General features: G+C 38.0%; 1 protein-coding gene across 3 annotated transcripts in view; it reads left to right on the top strand.

Moving 5' to 3' along the window:
• Positions 1-631: 631 nt before the first annotated feature.
• The window catches only part of KIF3A (kinesin family member 3A), a 43,107-nt gene continuing 22,071 nt past the window's right edge, over positions 632-21,667 (top strand). Inside the window, exons 1-5 of one of the 3 annotated variants that reach the window (XM_077768606.1) lie at positions 632-818; positions 3,898-4,171; positions 12,929-13,073; positions 13,222-13,306; positions 19,839-19,944. In XM_077768606.1, the coding sequence (XP_077624732.1) occupies positions 813-818; positions 3,898-4,171; positions 12,929-13,073; positions 13,222-13,306; positions 19,839-19,944 (616 nt within the window). In that variant the 5' untranslated portion in view covers positions 632-812. Of the gene's footprint in view, positions 819-893; positions 1,210-3,897; positions 4,172-12,928; positions 13,074-13,221; positions 13,307-19,838; positions 19,945-21,667 lie in introns of those variants that run through there. The other 2 variants (XM_077768604.1, XM_077768605.1) reach the window with 2 other exon arrangements.

Genomic DNA, 21,667 nt, shown 5'->3' with positions numbered 1-21,667 from the left:
GCCTAAGGGTTTGCGGTGGGGATGGGCAGTAGTAGCGTGTGTGTGGGCAGGGGCGGGAATCAATCTTTCAGTTTTGGAGAATGATGATCTTGAAAAGCCTATAGCATATCCAAGTGCAGTAGTTGGTGTTCAGAGCAGAGTTTCGGACTGGAAAGAAGATAGATCAAGATAGATCATTCGTTCTTTCACAAATAGTTATTGAAAACCTACTCTGTGCCAGATCCTATTTTAAGTCCTATTCTAGGCTCTGGAGACATTTGTGAAAATACCTACAAAGCTACTCCTGTCCTCATCTGTAAGAGAGACAGGTGATAAACAAGTCAGCAATCATGAGTGCGAAGTCTTTAGCTCTCCAGATGGACACAGTGTACAACTGCTTTTTTTTTCTTCTTAGGTTGTTTTTAATATTGGGAATATTGCAAAAGCCAGAAAGGTAGTCGGGGGATTTAGGAGCTCCTCCTCCTCCTTACTGGTAGCAGTCAGGTATCCCCTTCCCTATGCGGGCCAGAATTCTAGCGCAACCAAATGGTAGCATTGCGCAGGCGCAGACTGATTCCGGCGTCCTAGGAGACGGACTCGGAAAGCCTCCGCGCAGGCGTAATTCAGGAGGCCGAGGGAGCTTGAGGCCCGGGGGATGGGGCGGGGCGATCCCACAGTGCGCTTGCGCACAGCCTGTCCTCGCCCGAGGAGCCGCAGTCTCGAGAGCGCCAAGGCGGTATTTCGGTAATCTCTGACAAACCTCTCCCGCGAACCCGGCGCCGTTGGACTGCGCCCAGGGCGGGGACGTCGGCCGGGCACAGGAGGCAGACACGATGCCGGTGAGGAGACTCGCTCNGCTCCGCGGGCCCGAGCGGTTGGGGAGCCAGGCGGTGGGCTCCGGGCCCGAGAGGCTGTTGCCGGTCCTGGGAGGGGCCCCGGGCAGGCCCTGCAGCCTTCGCGTGCGCTGCATCCCGCAGGGCCTGCGCTGCTTGACATAAAGGCACAGCGCCTGAGGATGCGCTCTCGCTCCCATCCCTGCAAAACTGAGTAGGGCGCCTGGGAGCGGCCGCGGGGGGTCGGCTTTGGATGCTCCACACCTGGTGGGCTCTGTACGCCAAGGAGCCCAGCTCCGGAAGGGAGCGAAACGAGAGCTACCTGCTCTTACTCCAGCCCTTGACTCGAGCTGTCAGCCCTTTCGTCGTGCTTTAGCTTACAGTCCAGAATGTAACCGTAGGTGTCTTTGTGTGTGAGGCCGAGGGTGGGTTGTGGTATGTTTGTCTTGGAGGATTTCACAGAAGGTTATCGTACATTAAATAGGGGGCGTCCTAAGTCCAATATAGGGCCGGGGAGAACACATACAGCTTTGGTTGCTTTTCTTCTGGTTTCGAGGCCTCGGACAATTACTTAATATTTCTGGGTTTTAATTCCCACATAATTAAACTTTTCCTCATGGGGTTTTAGCAGGATGAAATGAGGTGATGCACAACGGAATTGAAGGACAGTGCTTGACATTTAGCATTAAATGCTCATTATTTGTTCCGTGGTGTTGCTTTCAAGTTACTTATCAGTTCATCCAGTAAATACTGGGTATCAATCACATGTTAGGCACTGGAGGTAAAATATTGAGCAAAACCAGCCAGGTTCTTGAGCTTGGGAAGATAGAAGCTTGCCTTAATGGGCAGAGGTGAAAATCATGTTGGTAGAGACAAGACGCTTAACAATAATGAAGCGTCTTCATTATTAATGGGTGGCGTATAATAGAAAGTAGCTTCTGGTGAATTGTCCAGTGTTCCCATGTAGAAACGCTGGCCTAAAGATGTCAGATCACCTTTTTTTCTTTAAAAAAATTTTTAAAAACGTTTGTTTATTTTTGAGAAAGAGGGAAAGAGCAGGAGCCGGGGAGAAGCAGAGAGAGAGGGAGACACAGAATCCAAAGCAGGCTCCAGGCTCCGAGCTGTCAGCTCCGAGCAGGTCGCAGGGCTCAAACCCAGGAACCACGATATCATGACCTGAGTCAAAGTCGAAAACTTAACTGACTGAGCCACCCAAATCATCTTTTTTTTTCCCCCCAAGAGAATCTAGAAATTGTTCCTTTTGTGAAATTTCTCCATTTTTGAATTTTAGCAACTAATTAAAAAATATCTTTAAATGCTGAGCCAAACAAAAAGTATTTGTGGGCTGAATTTAGTCCCTTGAGTCCCAGTTTGCAACCTCTGGTGTAGACAAACAGGACAATCAAACATGAAGCAAAGCAAAGTAGAGTTGAAACTGGTTGTAGAAGAGGGAGAGAGTAGGGTGCTCTCAGGGCCTGTACCAGGATTTGACCTAGTTAGGGAAGTCTTTCCAAGTGAAGTGGCTGTTTTGCTGAGATGGGAGACTAAGTGGAGGTGAGAGTGAGGAATGTTCTAGGCAGAAGGAACAGCACATGGAAACGCTTGTGGTAAGAAGGAGCATGGTGACAGAAAAGGCTTAAAAAAAAACCCAGCGTGTGGCTGTGGCTAAGAAAGCCAAGCAGGGTAACTTGTGAAAAGAGTCTAGACCAGTAGACACGGGCCAGAGCCATGGCTTACAGATCTTCCAGGCCACTTTAAGGATTGTAATTTTCATGCTGATGTCGGTGGGAACCATTGCAGAGTTTTCACTAAGGGAGTGACATGATTAACTTTGTGTTGAAGCTGACTGCCCTGTAGGGAACAGACTGTAGGAGAACCTCACTAGATGCAGGTGTACGGTTTTGGAGCCTTATAATGCAGGGTAGGATACTGGTGACCTAGACTAACGAGGTGAAAGTAGAGAAGGGGAGAAGTATATTGCCTTGATACTGTTCAACTAAACGATTGAACTTTACTTTTTCTAATTGAAGAATAAATGACATAGAATAATTTCACCTGTACCACATGATTTCCTATTTGTTTCCTTGTGAAATAATCCCCCCAGTAAGGGTAGTTACCACCCATCGCTGTATAGAGTTACATTTTTTTTTCCTTAGGAGACATATCAAGATACAGTCTTTTAGCAACTTTCAAATGTGTATTTTCAAATATGTATTATTGACTCTTGTCACCATGCCATATATTATTTATGCATGACTCATGTATTTTATAACTGAAAGTTTGTACCTTTTGATCCCTTTTACCATTTTGTCCACCTCAGTCTGTACCCTGCTCCCCTCTGGCAATTACTATTTTCCGTATCTGTGAGTTTTGTTTTGTTTGTTCATTTGTTTTGATTTGTTTTTCTTAGATTCCATGTATAAGTGAAATCATACAATATTTGTCTATGTTAAGGATTATATTTTAACATAGAGTCTTAATCATAAAAGTTCAAAAATTGGAACTTTACAGGTACAGATGTTCATAAGGTTAGAGGCATACTAAAACATTTCTCTGCCATTGGATTTTCTTTTTTGTGTTTTATTTAATGTTTTCTTCTATAGAGAAGATAGACTACATATAGTCACATGATGAAAAAAAATTTTTACTAATGCATTGTAGAAAATAAAAGTGTCAGGGGAACACGGAACCTACTACTATACTCTTGATTAAAGTTGTTAACCAGGTTCACATGTATTTTCCTACAGGCAGGAAACTCAGAGGAAGTCAGGGACTTTTATGCAGAAAGACAGTCCATAACATACTGGTTCATTTTCTGCTTGAATAGCATTTATTTACTATAAATGTTAATTAGATTTTCTCTCCCTTCATTTGTATTGTAAAAAAAGATTTGCCTTTTATATTTTTTAATAAGTTTTTTCTTTATATCTGTAAGGTCTTTAGTTGCATTTAACACATACTTGTGGAGTGCTTGATATGTGGAAGGTACTAAGATGCCAAGTAGCCTTTTTAAAATTTTAAATTTAATTTGCTGAAGGTAAAGGTAAACATTCATTTCATTATTTGTGAATATTTTCTCTACTAGATCAATAAATCAGAGAAGCCTGAAAGCTGTGATAATGTGAAGGTGGTGGTTAGGTGCCGGCCCCTCAACGAGAGAGAGAAATCAATGTGCTATAAACAAGCTGTCAGTGTGGATGAGATGAGGGGAACTATTACTGTACATAAGACTGATTCTTCCAATGAACCTCCAAAGACATTTACTTTTGATACTGTGTTTGGACCAGAGAGTAAACAACTCGATGTTTATAACTTAACTGCAAGACCTATTATTGATTCTGTTCTTGAAGGCTACAATGGTGAGTATAGAGTTTACTTTTTTTTGAACAACTTTATTGACATATTAATACCCTATAAATCCACCCCTTGTAATCCTACAGTTTGATGAGTTACAGTAAATACATACCGTTGTGAAACTATCACCACAATCCAGTTTTATGTCCCCCCCCAAATTTCCTCATGTGCCTTTGCAGTTTCCCCTCCAGGCAGCCATTCACCTGCTTTTGTCTATAGTTCTGTCCTTCCTTGAAATTTCATACAAATCAAATCATACACTATCTCACCTTTATTATCTGTTTTCTTTCACTTGTATAGTGTTGTATATATCGGTACTTTGTTCCTTTTCAGTGCTGAATTGTATTCCATTTTATGAATGTACCTCCTTATATGATCTTTGACGGAAACCTGGATTGTTCCAGTGTTTTGGCTATTATAAATAGTCCTGCTAGGAACGTTGTTTATTAAGTCTTTGTGCAGACAAATTTTAAAATTTCTCTTGGGTGGATACCTTGAAGTGGAATTTCTGGGTCACATGGTTAATGTATATTTGTTTTTGAAGAAATTGCCAAACTGTGTTCCAGAGTAGTGACTATTAATTTTTTTTTCCTCATGAGCATGGTATGAGGGTTCTAGTTTCTTCACAATCTCACCAACATTTAGATTATCAGTCTTTTTAATTATAGCTGTTGTAGAGAATCTGTGGTGGTATCTCATTGTTTTAACTTGTATTTCTCTGTAACTAACAGTGTTGAGCATCTATTCATATACTTATTTTTTAAATGTTTATTTTTGAGGGGGTGGAGCAGAGGGAGAGGGGGAATCCCAAGCAAGCTCCATGCTGTCAGTGCTGGGCTGGATCTCATGAACCGTGGGATCATGACCTGAGTTGAAATCAAGAGTCAGATGCTTAACTGACTGAGTCACCTGGGGAACCCTGTGGGAAGGTTTTTAACGATTCTGTAATAATATATGCATATTCAAATTACCTATTTTCTTGTAGTGAGCTCTGGTAGTTTATCTTTCGTAGAATTTGTTGGCAACAAGTTGTTTATGGCAATCCTCTATTCTTTTTTTAAATGTTTTTTTTTTTTATTTCTGAGAGAGAGAAATAGCATGAGCAGGGGAGGAGCAGAGAGAGAGGGAGACACAGAATCTGAAAGTCTCCAGGCTTTCAGCTAGCTGTCAGCACAGAGCCTGATGTGGGGCTCCAACCCACAAACCGTGAGATCATGACCTGAGCTGATGTCGGACGCTTAACTGACTGAGCCACCCAGGCACCCCACTCTATTATTCTTATGTTAGAATGTGGTGTGATCTTTGTCATAAGTGATATTTGTATATGGTATATGATACATTGTAATTTGTGTCTTCTCTTTTTCCTGTGATTAGCCTGGGGGGAGGTTTAACAATTTTATTGATTTTATCAAAGAACTGGCTTTTGGTTTTATTAATTTTCCTTTATTATTTTTTTCCATTTTCTATCTTGTGAATTTCTACTTTGATCTTTATTTTTTTCTCCTACTTTATTCCTTTTTTCTGCTTCGTTATGGTGGAAGTTAAGATCATTGTTTTGAGACCTGTGTTCGTTTCTAATATAGAGGATTAAATGCTATGAATTACCCCCTAACTACTGCTTTATTAGCTTTGTATCTATTTTGACAAATGTGTTTTCATTTTCATGCAGTGCAAGAACTTTCTTCCTTCCCTTTGATTTCTTCTTTGATCCTTGGGTTATTTAGAAATGTGTTAAGGGGCGCCTGGGTGGCTCAGTCGGTTAAGTGTCTGACTTCGGCTCAGGGCGTGATCTCATGGTTCATGGGTTCGAGCCCCATGTTGGTCTCTGTTCTGCCAACTGGGAGCCTGGAGCCTTTGAATTCTGTGTCTCCCTCTCTCTCTCTGTCCTACCCTGTTTGTGCTCTGTCTCTGTCTCTCAAAAATAAATAAATATTAAAAATACTTAAAAAAGTTAAAAAATGTTAATTTCCAGATATTTTGAGATTTTCCAGAGATCTGTTACTGGTGTCTAGTTTGATTCCATTTTAGTCAGAGAACATACTATGTAAAACTTGAATCTTTTGAAATTAGGGACATGTAGTATAACCCTGAATGAAGTTTATTATTAAATGTTCGTATAGTCTTGAAAAGAATGTGTATTTTGCTGCTGTTGGGTGGAGTATTCTATAAATGTTCATTTCATTACATCTGTTTGTTTGATAGTGTCATTCAGATTTTCTATATACATAATTATTTTCTACTTGGTGTGTCAGTTATTGAGAGAGGGGTATCGAATTCTCTTACTTTGTTTTTGTATTTACCTTTTCCTTTGAGTTCTGTCACTTTTTACTTAATGAATTTTGAAGTATATCTTCTTTCATTCTGCTTTTAACCTATTTGTATTTTTTTATTGAAAGTACATTTCTAGTAGGTAGCTATACTGGAAGTCACTAAGATTACATGTTTGCAGATTGCTAGGAGAAGTCAAGGGACTCAGCATATGGTTGTACTTACAGCTTTGGCTTATTAGAGCAAAACAGACACACATACATGAGAAAGAAGGAAACAAAAGGAAAGGAAAAAAGGAAGAAAGAAAAGAAAGTAAGGAAGAAAGAAAGCAAAAAAACAGCAAAGGGAAAAGGTGTCTGGGTTGATGTATGGAAGAAACTAGGTACAGACTTCCAAGAGTCCTCTCCTAATAGGCACACAAGATGTGCTTAATTGTTCTACCATTGAATGTGACAGTACTTGTGAAGTGTTGCCTGTCAGGGAAGCTCTGTAAGAGACACAGTGCCCAAAGTTTTTATTGGAGCCTACTCATGTGGGCACCCTCAGCCAAACACTTGCCAAGATCCCAGGCTCTCAGGAGAAGGAAAGCAGGTGTTTAGCACAAACCACCTTGTTTATACAAACAGGTTAGGCACAGTGAGCTACTCTTACCAGATGGGGTGATGAGAACCCTTCTTAAATCCAAATTCCCCAATTCCCAAAGGCCAACGTTGAAAGCAGGCCTCTCAAAGGATAGCAGTCCCAGATCTGTTGTTAGTCTTTTCTGCCCAGCACGTATAGTTGGTAGTGTTTGTTTTTTTGTTTGTTTTTTTAAACTCAGTCTTCCTAACTCTCCTTCTTCATTGGGGGTATTGAGACCATTTATATCTTTTTGTTTTCTCTTTGTACTCTTTTCCTTTGTTAATACATTCCTTTGTATTATTTTTATTATTCCATTCTTCTCTATTGACATATAGCAATACGTCTTTGCTTTATTTTAGTGGTTGCATTAAACTTTATAGTATAAATCTTTAATATATCCCACTTTACCTTCACGTGATATTATGCTACTTTATAGTAAGAAATTTTGTAGCACTGTACTTCCAGTTGTCTCCCAAGTATTGTGCTCCTGTTTACTTCTACATGTTATACACTCCAAACCACCTTATTATTTTTGCCTAAACCATCAGTTATTTTTTTAAAGAGATTTAAATAATAGGGAAAAAATGTATATTTATTTATGTAGTTACTATTTTTGGTACTCTTTATTCCTTTAGGTAGTATATTTCCATCTAGTCATTCTTTCTGCATTGAAAAACTTCCTTAAATATTTCTTAGAGTGCAAGTCTACTGGTGATGAATACTTTCAGATTTTGTAGTCTAAAAAGTATTTATTTTGCCTTTGTTTTTGAAAGAAATTTTCACCGAGTATAGGATTCTAGGTTGATAGTTTCTTCTTTTAATGCTTGAAAAATACTCCTCTCCCTGTCCTCTCTTTTGCATTTTTACCTCCTGGAATTCTGCTTTCCTTCTTATCTTGGTTCTTCTTTACGTAACATGTTTCTCTGGGTGCTTTTAAGATCTTCTCTATCATTGATTTTGAGGAATTTGATTATAATGTGCCTTGTTGTATTTTTCTTTATGTTCCTGTGCTTACTACTCATCAAGCTTTTTGGATCTGTGAATTTGTAGTTTTTGTCAAATTTGGAAAAATTTCAGTCATTGTTTCTAAAAATATTTTTCTTGTCCCCACCCTCTTCTTCAGGGTCTGCAGTGACATGTATATAAGGCTGCTTGAAATTGTCCCATAGCTCAATGATGCTGGTTTTCTTTTTTCTGTTTTTTTCCCTCTGTGTTATATTTTTTATGGTTTCTGTTGATAAGTCTTCAGGTTTTATTCTGCAGTGTTGAATCTACTGTTAACCTTATCTCTTGCATTTTGCATCTCACACGTTGTAGTTTTCATTTCTAGAAGTTTGATTTGGGTCTTTGTTGTATCTTTGATCCATGTTCTTTCAAATTTCCATCCAAGATTTCCACCTAACTTTTTAACATATAGGATATAGTGTTGACTGATTGATGGATTTCTTCATTATGGGTTGTATCTTTTTTGCAAGCTTGGCAAATTTTGGTTGGATGCCAGGGTACTGCGAGTTTTACCTTGACTCTTGAATGTTTTTATTTTTATAAATATTGATGAGCTTTGTTCTGAGTTGTAGTTACTTGAAAATGGTTTGATTGTTTCAGATCTTTTAAGATCTTTAGTTAGGCCTGGAACAGCGCTCAGTCTAAGATTATTTGTCTAAGAGTGAGGCAAGACCTTTTTGTACCTAATGTCCTGTGAATCACGAAGCGTTCCTGTCTGGCTGGTGTAAACAGGTACTGTTTCTGGCCTGTGTGAATGCCAGGGACTCTTCCTTCCAAATGATTTCCCATCCCCCACATTTCGATAGTTTCCTCATGCTCAGCTGAGTACTTAAGGAAGACCTGCAGACCCCTGGAATCTGCAGTTTTGTGTGCAGTGTTGTCCTGTCTGCCACTGAGTCCTACAGACTATAGCTGTGTTGGGCTCTCTTGACTCTGGGTCCTTCTGGACTCAGGGAATCCGCTCATCACTTCTTGGGTTCCCCGTCCTGGTCTGTGGCTCTGATTCTCTCACAAGGCAGGAAGCTGGGCAGTCATAGGGCCCACCTTACCTGTTTGTCAGTTTTCAGGGGTCACGGCCTTTTCTTGACCGAGGTCCATTGTCTTGAAAACTGTTGTTTTGTATATTTTGTCTGCTTTTTGTTTCAGTTGGGAGGATGAATCTGGTCCTTCTTACTCTGTCTTTGTTGGAAGCCGAAGTGTCACAAGTTTAATTTTGAAAAAATAGAACTGTGTGTTTTAAAAAAATAAACTTTGTATTTTTTGTAGTCTGTAAATGTCGGGACTTTTCACCAATTTTTCACCTATAATGATGCTGACTGAAAATTGTTGATAGTAACATAGAAAAACATTTGGAAGAAGGACCAAAATCAGGAATGCTGTAACATAGAATGTTACATTATTCAAATGTGGAAAGGTAAATACATAATTTCGACCATTTAAAACTTTAAAAAAATTAATAAACTTTGTTTTTTAAACAATTTTAGTTTAAAGCAAAATTGAAAAAGAGTACAGAGATTTCCCATATATTCTTTGTCCTCAAACGTATACAAAGTCCCCCACTCTCAACATCCTACACTACAGCGGTACATTTGTTACAGTTGATGAACATACACTGACTCGTCATTGTCATTTAAAGTCCATAGTTTATGGGGCGCCTGGGTGGCTTAGTCGGTTAAGCGTCCGACTTTCGCTTAGGTCATGATCTCGTGGTTCGTGGGTTTGAGCCCTGCGTCGGGCTCTGTGCTGACTGCCAGCTCAGATCCTGGAGCCTGTTTCAGAGTCTGTATCTCCCTCTCTCTCTGACCCTCCCCTGCTCGCGCTGTCTTTCTCTCTCTCTCCTAGAAATAAATTAAAAAAATATATTAATAAAAAAAAATAAAGTCCATAGTTTACATTAGGGTTCACTCTTGTTGTACATTGTTTGGGCTTTGACAAAAATATAATGACGTGTGCCTGCTATTATAATATCATAAATCATAGTTTCATTCTGTGCTCTGCTTGTTTATCCTTCCTTCCCCTACTAAGCCTGGCAAACACTAATCTTTTCACTGTCTCCTTTTAGTTTCACCTTTTCTAAAAGGTCATATGGTTAGAGTCATGTAGTATGTAACCTTTCAGTTTGGCTTCTTTCACTTAGTTAATAGGCTCTGAAGTTTTGCCCAGGTCTTTCCATGGCTTGATGGCTTATATCTTTTTTTGTGCTGATAATAGATAATACTCTGTTGTGTGGATGTACCACATTTTATTTATCTCCTCACCTACCTACTGAGGGACATCTTAGTTGCGTCCCAGTTTTTGCCAGTTAGGATTATGCACGGATATAAACATCCATGTGCAGATTTTTTGTAGGCCTTCTATTTTTAAGATGTAGTCAGGAAATAGGGAGATTAGGTAAAATTTCAGGTCATTTTTAGTTTTTAAAAAGTAGGGTTTTAAGAGAAGTTCATATGAAGGAAATGCTAGCATTAGGTTTCTTAAGTTGGGTATAAAAAACTAGGAATTTGCAATCTCTCCTCTGAAAATGAGATGTGACTCTTTTATTCTAAGGCATTTCTGGTCCTCCTTTGTCAGCTCTAAAATTATAGATTAATATCCTTTTTAAATTAGTAATCTTCATATATTTAATGCATTCACAGAAGTTGCATTAGGAATTAATTTTGAATTCAAAACATTTCTGGCCCTTACATACTTCTTAAAAATATGAGTTCTGGAGCCAAATGGACTGTGTTCAGATCTTCTTTCTGCCACTTACTATGACATTGAACAAATAATTCAACCTCTGTAAGCCTTTGATTCCTCGACTAAAGCGTGGGAATAGAAACAGTGCCCAGCTTTTAGGATTGAGGGAAAATTCAGTAAGGATGCATGTAAAGTCCATGCTGAGCTCGTAGCAGATGATCTGTAAATGATAACAGTTGTGTCAGTTATCAAGTGCAGTTTGTAAGTTCATAATATTTTTAGCTCTTTTGAATGCAATAATGCATTCTTTATGGCAGAGTTTGCGATATTCAGTGAGTTAGAAAAAATTAAGACTTTTTCTGATGTGTAAAAGATGGCTTCTGTTGTGATTATTACGATCATTGTCACAGAAAGTCTGGAAATGATGACATAAGAGGTTAACTGCATAAAGTGGTAGTTGAAAAGCCTTTGTCATTTAGGCTGTGACTTCAAGTGCTGTGTTCTCACACTGAGCTGTCTACTGTGGAAATCGCACACATTCCTAGGGCTTCGCTGAGCAAATACATCTCATCCCTCCACTTTCCTGCTTGACATATGCATTTATTTGGGTGTGTCACGGGCACTTAAAGCTCAGTGTGCCCCGAAATGAATTCATGGTCTTTCCATTCAAACTGTCATTTTTTCTAGTGGTGTTTACTATCTCAGTGTACATCATAGCCATACATTCCTTTGTTCAAGCCAGAAATTTGAAAGTCGTCCTGGCTTCCTTGCCTGGTTAGTTACTTCCCAGGTGCTCTCGATTCTGTTACATGTCTCTGAAATCCTTCCACCTTTCTCATTCCCTTCCGTCATCAGCTCCAGCTCTCTGGTTTCTTCACAAATCTCCCTTTGCCTTCTTCCAATTCTGTGTACACGGTGTAGCTGTAGTGATCCTGATTCACTCCTAATTGCAAAATCGTTCTTAGGCTTCGCCTTGGTTTTATGCTCCATTTTAATATCCTTAGTATAGTCTTTGTGGCCCTGTGTGATTAGTCTCCTGCTGATGCCTTTAGCTCTGTCTACATCCGTCTTCATTTTCCATCTCTGTTTCCTTCATTTTAATCTCATTTCATTTCCTCAAAACCTCTCTTTTCTTTCTTGCCTCTTGCTATCCACTGTGTTGCTGTCTCTTACTCCTATTTCACATTGCATCTTCAACCTTAGATTTTCTGGAATGTCTTTCCTGACCCCCCATCTCCCCACATTTCCTCTTGCATCAGTTCTCCTGCCTACGCTGTATCCCTTTACTCTCATCTAGAGTTATGTTTCTCAGTCCTAGCACTCATCCTCCTATAAATATTTGACCAAAATCTCCTTCCCAAGATTATATACACTGTAAGATGAAGGATTGTGTTTGTCACTGTGTCCCTGGTGCCTAGCACAATACCACACTCTGGTGTGTGGTGAGTAGTTGTTGAATGAATGAATTTAGGTGTTTAGAAAGTTTAAATTGTATCTATAATTACCTATAGTAATTGTATTGTCACCTTTTTTTTTTGGCTGCCCTATTCCTTACAGCTTTTACTTAAAAAATACATATTTTTAAAGTAATGAATTTACTTTAGGATTAAGAAGAAAGAAAATACCATTTACTTTTACTCTACCAGACATCATGCTGGTTTCTTGGAGTAGATTGTTTCACTTGGTTCTTACTATTAATGTCAGGGGTAATTATCCTCGTTTTACCAATGAGGAGACAGTCTCTTGGTAGATTGCTGTGTAAGGTCAGATGGCTACCCACTGGCAGATAGGCGAATTCACACTAAGGTCTCTCCATTCTAGAACCTGTATTCTTTTGTTCCTGCAATTGTACTGCCTTCTCCAACTTAATGTTTACATTAAGTAATTAACGTACACATTATAATAAATTTCTTATGCTTAGCCATGATGTAAGATTTCACATGTAGGGTTTGAAATACTTTTTATTAATAATTAGGAATATATCATTGACTTTAGGGCTGTAACAGTGCTTGGCTTCTGTGGCTCAGAGTACATATTGTAATTGTTGATGATAAAAGTGAAATTTGTACTTGAGTAAATTTTAAATCCAAGGAAGAAATTGCATCACAGTGTCAAAGGAATTATTTTTAAGAGCTATTTTTTTGTAGCATTAGACTCTAAAAGTGATTGATTCTCTTCATCATTTTCAGGGACTATTTTTGCATATGGACAAACGGGAACAGGCAAAACTTTTACCATGGAAGGCGTTCGAGCTGTTCCTGAACTTAGAGGAATCATTCCAAATTCATTTGCTCACATATTTGGTCATATTGCAAAAGCAGAGGGTGACACAAGGTAAAAGAGAATTCTTTTATTTTCTAATATTCGGAAGTACAAACACAGGAAAGGCATATAGGCACATATCTTATAAACACATATGAAAACAGTTCTTAGAAATATTTTCCTGTTTTTTATGTTTTTTAAAATGATGTTTTATTTATAGATTTTTGGTTCGAGTGTCTTACTTGGAAATATATAATGAAGAAGTTCGTGACCTTTTGGGCAAGGACCAGACACAGAGGTTAGAGGTAAGGATAACTGGAATTGAAGTGCTTTCTAAAGCAGTAGATTGTTTACTAAATTAAAATTCCTTTTGTACAAAAGATACTTTTAATAGTTTACTTATTTTTTGACCTGGTAATATCACAATTCAAAATTTTAAATGTGAAAATTTACGGATTGAAAATTTGTTGCTACTCCGTTTTCTCCCCACCCTAAGATAACCACTGTCAGTATTTCTTCATTGTTCCTTTATGTAAATACAAACACAGTTTTACTTCTGCTCTGTAAGTAGCTCTACCCATGCATTGATCTGCACTTTTTTTTTTAAAAATAAAAATCCTTATTCAGGTAAGTGTAGAGTCACATGCGTTTTTAAGAAGGAATATGGAAAGATTACCCATTACTTAGAAGTACCTTTCACACCGTTTTCCACAGTGGTCATATCTTACAGAGCTGTAGTACGGTTTCACAGCCATGATATTGACGTTGCTACAATCTACAGATTTTACTCAAGTGCTCCAGTTTTTCTTGTACTCATTTGTACTTTGTATTATTTTATCACATGTTTATGTGATCTATCCACTACCACTGTAAAGGTACTAAGTAGTTGTATCATAAAGATGCCCTCATATTGCCCTTTTATGACCATATCCACTTCTCTCCTGACTACATTCCTCTGTCCCCTTCCCTAACCCCTGACAATCCCTAATCTGCTTTCCAATTCTAAAATTTTATCTTTTCAAAAACGTTATATAAATAGAGCCATGTAATATGTAACTTTTGTGTTTGGCGTTTTTCACTTGGCATAACTCCTCTAAGGTTTATCCAAGTTGTTTCATGTATTGATAGTTTATTACTTTTTATGGCTGAGTAGTAATGTACAATGTATATATGTAAAGTTTAGCCATTCACCTGTTGAAGAACATCTAGGCAGTTTATAGTTTCTGGCTGTTATTAATAAAGCATCGATGAACATTTGTACACAGATTTTTTTAAGTTTATTTATTTTGAGAAAAGAGAATATGTGTGTGAGCATGGGAGAGGCAGAGAGAGAGCGAGAGAGAGAGAATCCTAAACAGGCCCTGCGCCATTAGCCTAGAGCCCAATGTGGAGTTCAGATCCACATACTGTGAGATCATGACCTGAGCCTAAACCAAGAGTTGGATGCTTAACTTCCTAGGCCACCCAGGTGCCCCTTCACACAGATTTTTATGTGAATGTAAGTTTTCATTTTCTGGTATGAATGCTAAGAGTACTTCACAGTTTACTTTAAGTCAGAAATTTTTAAAGTGTCAAAAAAGAAGAAAAAGAAGGAGCACTTGGGTGGCTTAGTTGGTTTGAATGTCCGACTCTTGATTTCAGCTCAGGTCGTGATCTCACAGTTTGTGAGATCGAGCCCTGTGTCTGGATATGTGCTGAGAACATGGAGCCTGTTTGAGAGTCTCTCTCTCTCCCTCTCTTTGCCCCTCCTTTGCTCGCCCTCTCTGTCTCTCTGTTTGTCTCAATATAAATAAATGAACCTAAAAAGGAAAAAAAGGTCAACAGTAATGTGACTTTAAAAAAAAGGAAAAAGGAAAGAATAGAGGGGAAGGGAGGGAAAGAATAAAGTATTAAAAGTGTCAAAAATAAAGATATTAATTATAGATGTAATAAAAAAAAGTACTAGTAGTTTTAAGTGTTTCTTTTACCTAAAGGAAAAAGTAAAATAGCTGATTGAGACCTAGTTTGTACATGTTGGGATAATAGATTGTCATGAAAGACTATGTTCATGATGAATTTCAGAAAAGGGAAGTGTGAAATTACATGCATAAATATTAGAGAATCACAAAATCTGTGAATAGGTACATAATAAGGTTCTTAAGAGTTTAGCTGATTCATATTCATTGTTTTTTTTTTAATGGAGATATAATTCAAAGAGGATAATACTCACCCTTTTAAAGGATACATTTTAGCAGTTCTTAGGATATTCACAAAATTAAACAACACTCATTACCTAATTGTGGAACGTTTTCCTTACCCCCAAAAGAAATGCCGTACCTCTTAGATGTCACTCCCAACCCCCTCCCCAATTCCCTGTCCCAGGCACCCACTAATCTACTTTCTGTCTCTATAGATTTGCTTGTGCAGGATATATAATATAAAAGAATAATACAATATGTGGTCTTTTGTGACTAGCTTCTTTCATTCAGAATCATTTTTCATGGTTCATCCATGTTGTAGCATGTGTCAGTACTTAATTTTTTTGTCTTTGCTGAATAGCACTCCATTGTATGGATATACTGCATTTTGTTGACCTCTTCATCAGTTGATCATTTGGGTTGTTTCTACTTTTGTGTATGATGAATAATGCTGTTATAAACATATCTACACTTGTACAAGTTTTTGTGTGAATATGTGTTTTAGGTTCTCTTGGCTGTGTACCTTTGAGTACAGTTGCTGAGTCCTGTGGTAACTGTATCTTTAACCATCTGAGGAACTGCCAGACTGTTATCCACAGTGGCTGTACTATTTTACATTCTCACCACCAGTGGGTGAAGCTTCTAATCTGTCCATATCCTTGTCAGTGCTTGTCTCTTCATTTAGCCATCTTAGTGGGTATAAAGTGGTATCTCCTGTGGGCATGATTTCTATGTCTGTGGTGGCCAGTGATGTTGAACATCTTTTCCCATGCTTATTAGCCATTTGAGTACCTTCTTTGGAGAAATGTCTGTTCACGTCCTTTGCCTGCTTTTAATTGGGTTATTTGTCCTTTGTTATTCGGTTATAATATTTCTTCATATATTCTAGATAGAAGTCCCTTAACAGTATATGATTTCTACAACTTCCCCCCCATTTATGGGTCATCTTTTCATTTTCTTGATGGTTTCCTTTGAAACGTATAAATTTTTAATTTTGATCATATTTTGATTTATCCATATTTAGTTTTGTTGCTTGTACTTTTGATGTTGTATCTAAGAAGCCATTGTTTTATCCAAGGTCATGAAGATGTATGCCTTTGTTTTCTTCTAAGAGTTGTATAGTTGTAGCTCTTATATTTAGGTCTTTGATCCATTTTCAGTTAATTTTTGTATATGGTGTGAGGAAGAGGGCCAACTTCATTACTGTGCATGTGGACAGCCACTTGTTGCGACACTGTTTATTGAAAAGCCTATTTTTATTCCTCATTGCATTTTGTATTGACTGAACCAATGGATTGTGACAGTCTTTGCATATCAGTATAGGAAAGCCTCCTTATTCTTCTTTTTTCTTTTGTCCTTTTTAAAAGCTGCATACTATTCTTTTTCTTTTTTCTTTTGTCCTTTTTAAAAGCTGCATACTATTCTTTTTCTTTTCTTTTTTCTTTTGTCCCTTTTATTTTTATTTTTTTTAATTAAAATTTTTTTAAATTTATTTCTGAGAGAGAGAGAGAGGCAGTGTGAGCACAGGAGGGTCAGAGAGAGAGGGAGACACAGAATCTGAAACAGGCTCCAGGCTCTGAGCTGGCTGTCATCACAGAGCCCAACATGGGGCTCGAACCCATGAACCGTGAGATCATGACCTCAGCAAAGTCGGACACTTAACCCACTGAGCCATCCAGGCACCCCTCTTTTATCCATTTATCTGTTGATAAATGCCCAGTTATAATATAAATGAGAATAAAAGTACTGAAATAATAAAATAATATTTCATTATATAAATGCTTAGATGTGACCACACTCAATAACATAATGAAATAGAGGCATACGTAAACGTCATGAATGCAATCGCTACAAATGCACACTGTTATAAGCATGTTATATTGGTGACCTAAACACCTTGATGGGAGGGCCTTGGTGGTTCCATCAGTTAAGTGTCCAACTCTTGATCTCAGCTCCGGTCTTGATATCAGGATCATGAGTTCAGGTCCTTTGTCAGGCCCTGTGTCGGACTCCCACTGAGTGTGAAGCCTTCTAAAAACAACAACAACAAACAACAACAAAAATCAACAGGGGTGTCTGGGTGGCTCAGTTGGTTAAGTGTCCTTAGTGTCTGACTCCTGTAAGATCAGATCCTGATCTTACAGTTTGTGGGATTGAGCCCCACATTGGGCTCTGCACTGACTGTGGAACCTGTTTGGGATTCCTTTTCTCTCTGTCTCTGTCTCCCAAAATAAAAAAACTTAAAAAAAATTTTTTTAACTCCCCCTCCAAGTAACAAAAACATGTGTCTCTATGTCACATTTTGGTAATTACTACAATATCTCAGAGCTTTTCATTATTATCATATTTGTTATAACCTTTGATCAGTGATTTTTGAATTTACTATTATAATTCTTTTGGTGTGCCATGAACCATGCCCACATAAAACAGCAAACTGAATAAATGTTGTATGTGTTCTGACTCCTCCACTGGCCATTCCCCATCTCTTTTCTTCTCCTTCTGGGCTCTCTATTCTCTGACACATACCAGTATTGAAATTAGGCTAAGTTACCGTATAGCAGCCTTTTAAGTGTTCAGGTGAAAGGAAGAGTCACACATCTCTTTAAATCAAAAGCTAGAAATGATTAAGCTTAGTGAGGAAAATCTGTCGAAAGCCAAGATGAGGTGGAGAATCAGGCTTCCTGAGCCGAACAGCAAATTTCGTCTGTAAAAGGAAAGTTCTTGAAGGAAGTCAAAGTGCTACTCTGGTGAACACATGAATAAGAAAGCACACAGCCTTATTGCTGAAGTTTTAGTGGTTTGGATACAAGATCATAGTAGCCATATCATTCTCTTAAACCAAAGCCTAATCTGGGGAAAGCCCTAACTTTCTTTAATTCTTTGAAGGCTGAGAGAGGTCAGGAGGCTGTAGAAGAAGTCTGAAGATAGCAGAGAGAGCAGAAGTTGGTTTGTGAGGTTTAAGGAAGGAAGCCATTTCCATAACATGAAAGTGCTAGCTGAAGTAGCATGTACTAATAGAGAAGCTATAGCAGGTTATCCAGGAGACTTTGCTAAGATAATTCATGAAGGTGGCTACCATAAACAACAGATTTCAGTGTAGATGACAACTTCTGTTTGAAGAAGAGGCTATCTAGGACTTTCATAGATAGAGAGGTGAAGTCAGTGCCTGGTATCAAAGCTTCGAAAGACACACTGACTCTCTTGTTAGGGGCTAATGCAACTGATACTCTTAAGTTGAAGCCACTGCTCATTTAAAATTCTGAAGACTCCTAGGGCCCTGAAGAATTATGCTAAATATACTCTATCTTTCCTTTATAAACAGAATGACAAGGCCTGGATGACAGCATGTCTGTTTTATAACATGATTTACTGAATATATCTTTTTTAAATGTTTATTTTGCAAGATGGAGAGTATGAGTGGGGGTGGGAGCAGAGGGGGAGAGAGAGAGAGAGAGAGAAAGAATATATCCCAGGTAGGCTCCATGCTGTCCATGCAGAGCCTGACATGGGGCTTGATCTCACAAACTTTAAGATCATGACGTGAGCTGAAATCTAGAGTCGGATGCTCAACCAACTGAGCCACCTAGTTGCCCCAGTTTACTGAATATTTTAAGTCCACTGTTGAGACATGCTGAGAAACCTCAACATCATGACCTCAGCTGAGAGTTGGACTAACTAATGTTCAACCAACTGAGCCACCCAGGCATCCCATGAAATTTTTCTTAATTAAGGTTTATACACACTTTTTTTAGGCATAATGTTATTGCACACTTAATAAATTATAGTATAAATATAATTTTATATATACTAGGAAACCAAAAAATTCATTTGACCTGGTTTGTTTCAGTATTGGCTTTATTGTGGTCTGCAGCCCAACCCGTAGTAGCTGTGAAGTGTGCCTGTGTTTTGTTCACTTGCGGAGGTCACTTCTAGGGCCTAACAAAGTGAGTTTCAGCTTTCTAACACTGTATTTTAGGTAAACCTGTCCTAAATAGGCCTTCAAATTTGATGAAAGTTCTCATAAGATTACTCATAGAAAGGTAATGTTTTTATATAGATGCTATAGATCTGATTATTTCACTCCATTGTTTGCAATCCTCCAGTGGCTTCAAGTTGCTGTTAAGATAAAGACCAATAATTGTGCTCTGTCTTATCTCCGCCTACTTCTGTAGCCAGGTATCCCGCCTGTTTCTCCCTGGCTTCCTACTCTTTTCAGCCAGTCTGGCTTTTTTGTTTTTCTTACTTATCCTGAGTGCTTACTTTTTTCCCATTTCAGGATCCCATCACATACTGTTTTCTTGCTACCCTAACCTGGATTGGCTGCCTCTTATTTCATCAAGTTTTAACTTAAACATCATCTTGGGGAAACTCTCTGTTTTAGTTTTGCTATAATGCATTCTCATACTATCTTGTACTTTTTTGCTTCATGACATTATACCAATGGTTATACCAAGTGTTATTTTTCATTTGTATGTTTTTTCCATAGGTTGTCACCTGTGCAAGTGTAGATAGAGATTATGATTACCTTGTCCATGACTATATCATCACTGTTTAGCAGAGTGCCCACTGCATTGTAGATGTTTGATAAATAACTGTGGACGATTATGGATATGTGCACAAAATCTTATGGTCATTTCTTTCTTTTGTTTATTTTTTTTAGGTTAAAGAAAGACCTGATGTGGGGGTTTATATCAAAGATTTATCAGCTTATGTGGTAAATAATGCTGACGATATGGATAGAATTATGACTCTAGGCCACAAAAATCGTAAGTGATAGTGTATAATTGTGATTGAACATTTATGTGTTGAGTAGGCTTTTATTTATAAGAATGATTTTTTAAAAATCCTCACAGTGGACTCTGAAGGTTCTAAATTCCTGTTTTATGATTGAGGAAACAGACTTAGTAAGTAATTTGTCTAAGGTTATATACTACTCAGTAAGTGGCAGAGTGAGTATTTGAACCTGACTGTTAATCAGCATTAACCAAGTTCTTTTAAAAAAATTTTTTTTTTATAGTTTATTTATTTTTAAGACAGAGACAGAGTATAATTGGGGGAAGGGCAGAGAGAGAGGGATACGCAGAATCCAAAACAGGCTCCAGGCTCTGAGCTGCCAGAACAGAACCCGATGCGGGGCTCAAGCTCAAAAATCGCAAGATCATGACCTGAGCCGAAGTTGGATGCTTAACCCACTGAGCCCCCCAGGCACCTCTAACCAAGCTCATTACTGCCTCCCTTTTCTTGTCTAAAGAATAAAAAACTTCACTGTTTAAGCACACACTGCCTCAGGCCTAGAACTGGTAGTGCTGCTAGCAGCAATTAGACATCAGAGATTAAAAAAGTAAGAACATAGGAAGTAAACATTTTTTTACAGGTTTTTTTGACTAGACTATAAATCTAGCAAGCTCAAAGAAATTGAAGAAGATTTAAAAAATCAGTTGTGTTCTTATAAACCATGTAATAGAAACAGACCAAATGATAACAGGAAAATGAGCAAAGAATATATATGAATATGTTATTCACAGAAGAACTATACATAGCAACCAGCATATGAAAGTATGTTCACCATGACAAGTAATCAGGAAAATGTGTATTAGATCAGCAGAAGGAGATATTTTACCCGTTCTTTTGGATGAAGGATCTCCAGGTTCATGAAGCTCTGAAGATATGGGCACTGGTGATGGGAGTGTAAAGTGCTCCAGCCTTTCTGAAGGGCAGTGTAACAGTATCTGTTGATATTTTTAGAGTACATTCCTTTTGACCCAGAGTTTCTAACACTTATCTACCTACCTACCTACCTACCTACCTACCTACCTACCTACCACCTACCTGCCTACCTATGTTGATATATAGGTAGAAAAATATTTTTTTTAATATTTAAGTAATTTCTATACTCCGAAGGAAGCTCGAACTCACAGCCCTGAGATTGAGTTGTAGGCTTTTTTAGGCACGTGTAGAGGTCCAGGCACCTCTAGAAAAATACTTTTAGACATAAACAAAATGCTGTATTGCAAATTATTTGTAATAGCACAAGTTTGATGTAGTCCAAATAGCTATCAGTAAAACATTGGCTGTATAAATTATGGTACAGAATGACTATGGACCATAATGAAGTTATAAACAACAACAAAAAAAAGAGTTAAATCTACATGTAGAGACCTGAAAGATTTTCAAGGTATATCATTAAGTGAAAAGAAAGCAAATCACAGAATAGTATGTGCTACAACATCCCATTTATAAATGTAAAAAAGCCAAATTGTTAAACAGCTGTGTATTTGGGCTGTGTGTGTGTGTGTGTGTGTGTGTGTGTTTATGTATGTGTGTATCGACTTGTGTGTGTGTTAAATACAAAACGAAAGAATATTTAATAGTGGTTCCCTTTAGAGGAGAGGAAGTAAGATTGGACAAAAGGGATATACGGAGCCTTTACTTTATGTTTTTAGATGTCTCTATTTTCAAAATTTTTTATACCAGGAATATGATCATGTA

This window comes from Crocuta crocuta, unplaced genomic scaffold (assembly GCF_008692635.1).
Source record: "Crocuta crocuta isolate KB4526 unplaced genomic scaffold, BGI_CrCroc_1.0 scaffold64, whole genome shotgun sequence".
NCBI lineage: Eukaryota > Metazoa > Chordata > Mammalia > Carnivora > Hyaenidae > Crocuta > Crocuta crocuta.
This window is presented reverse-complemented; position numbering and strand designations above follow the sequence as displayed.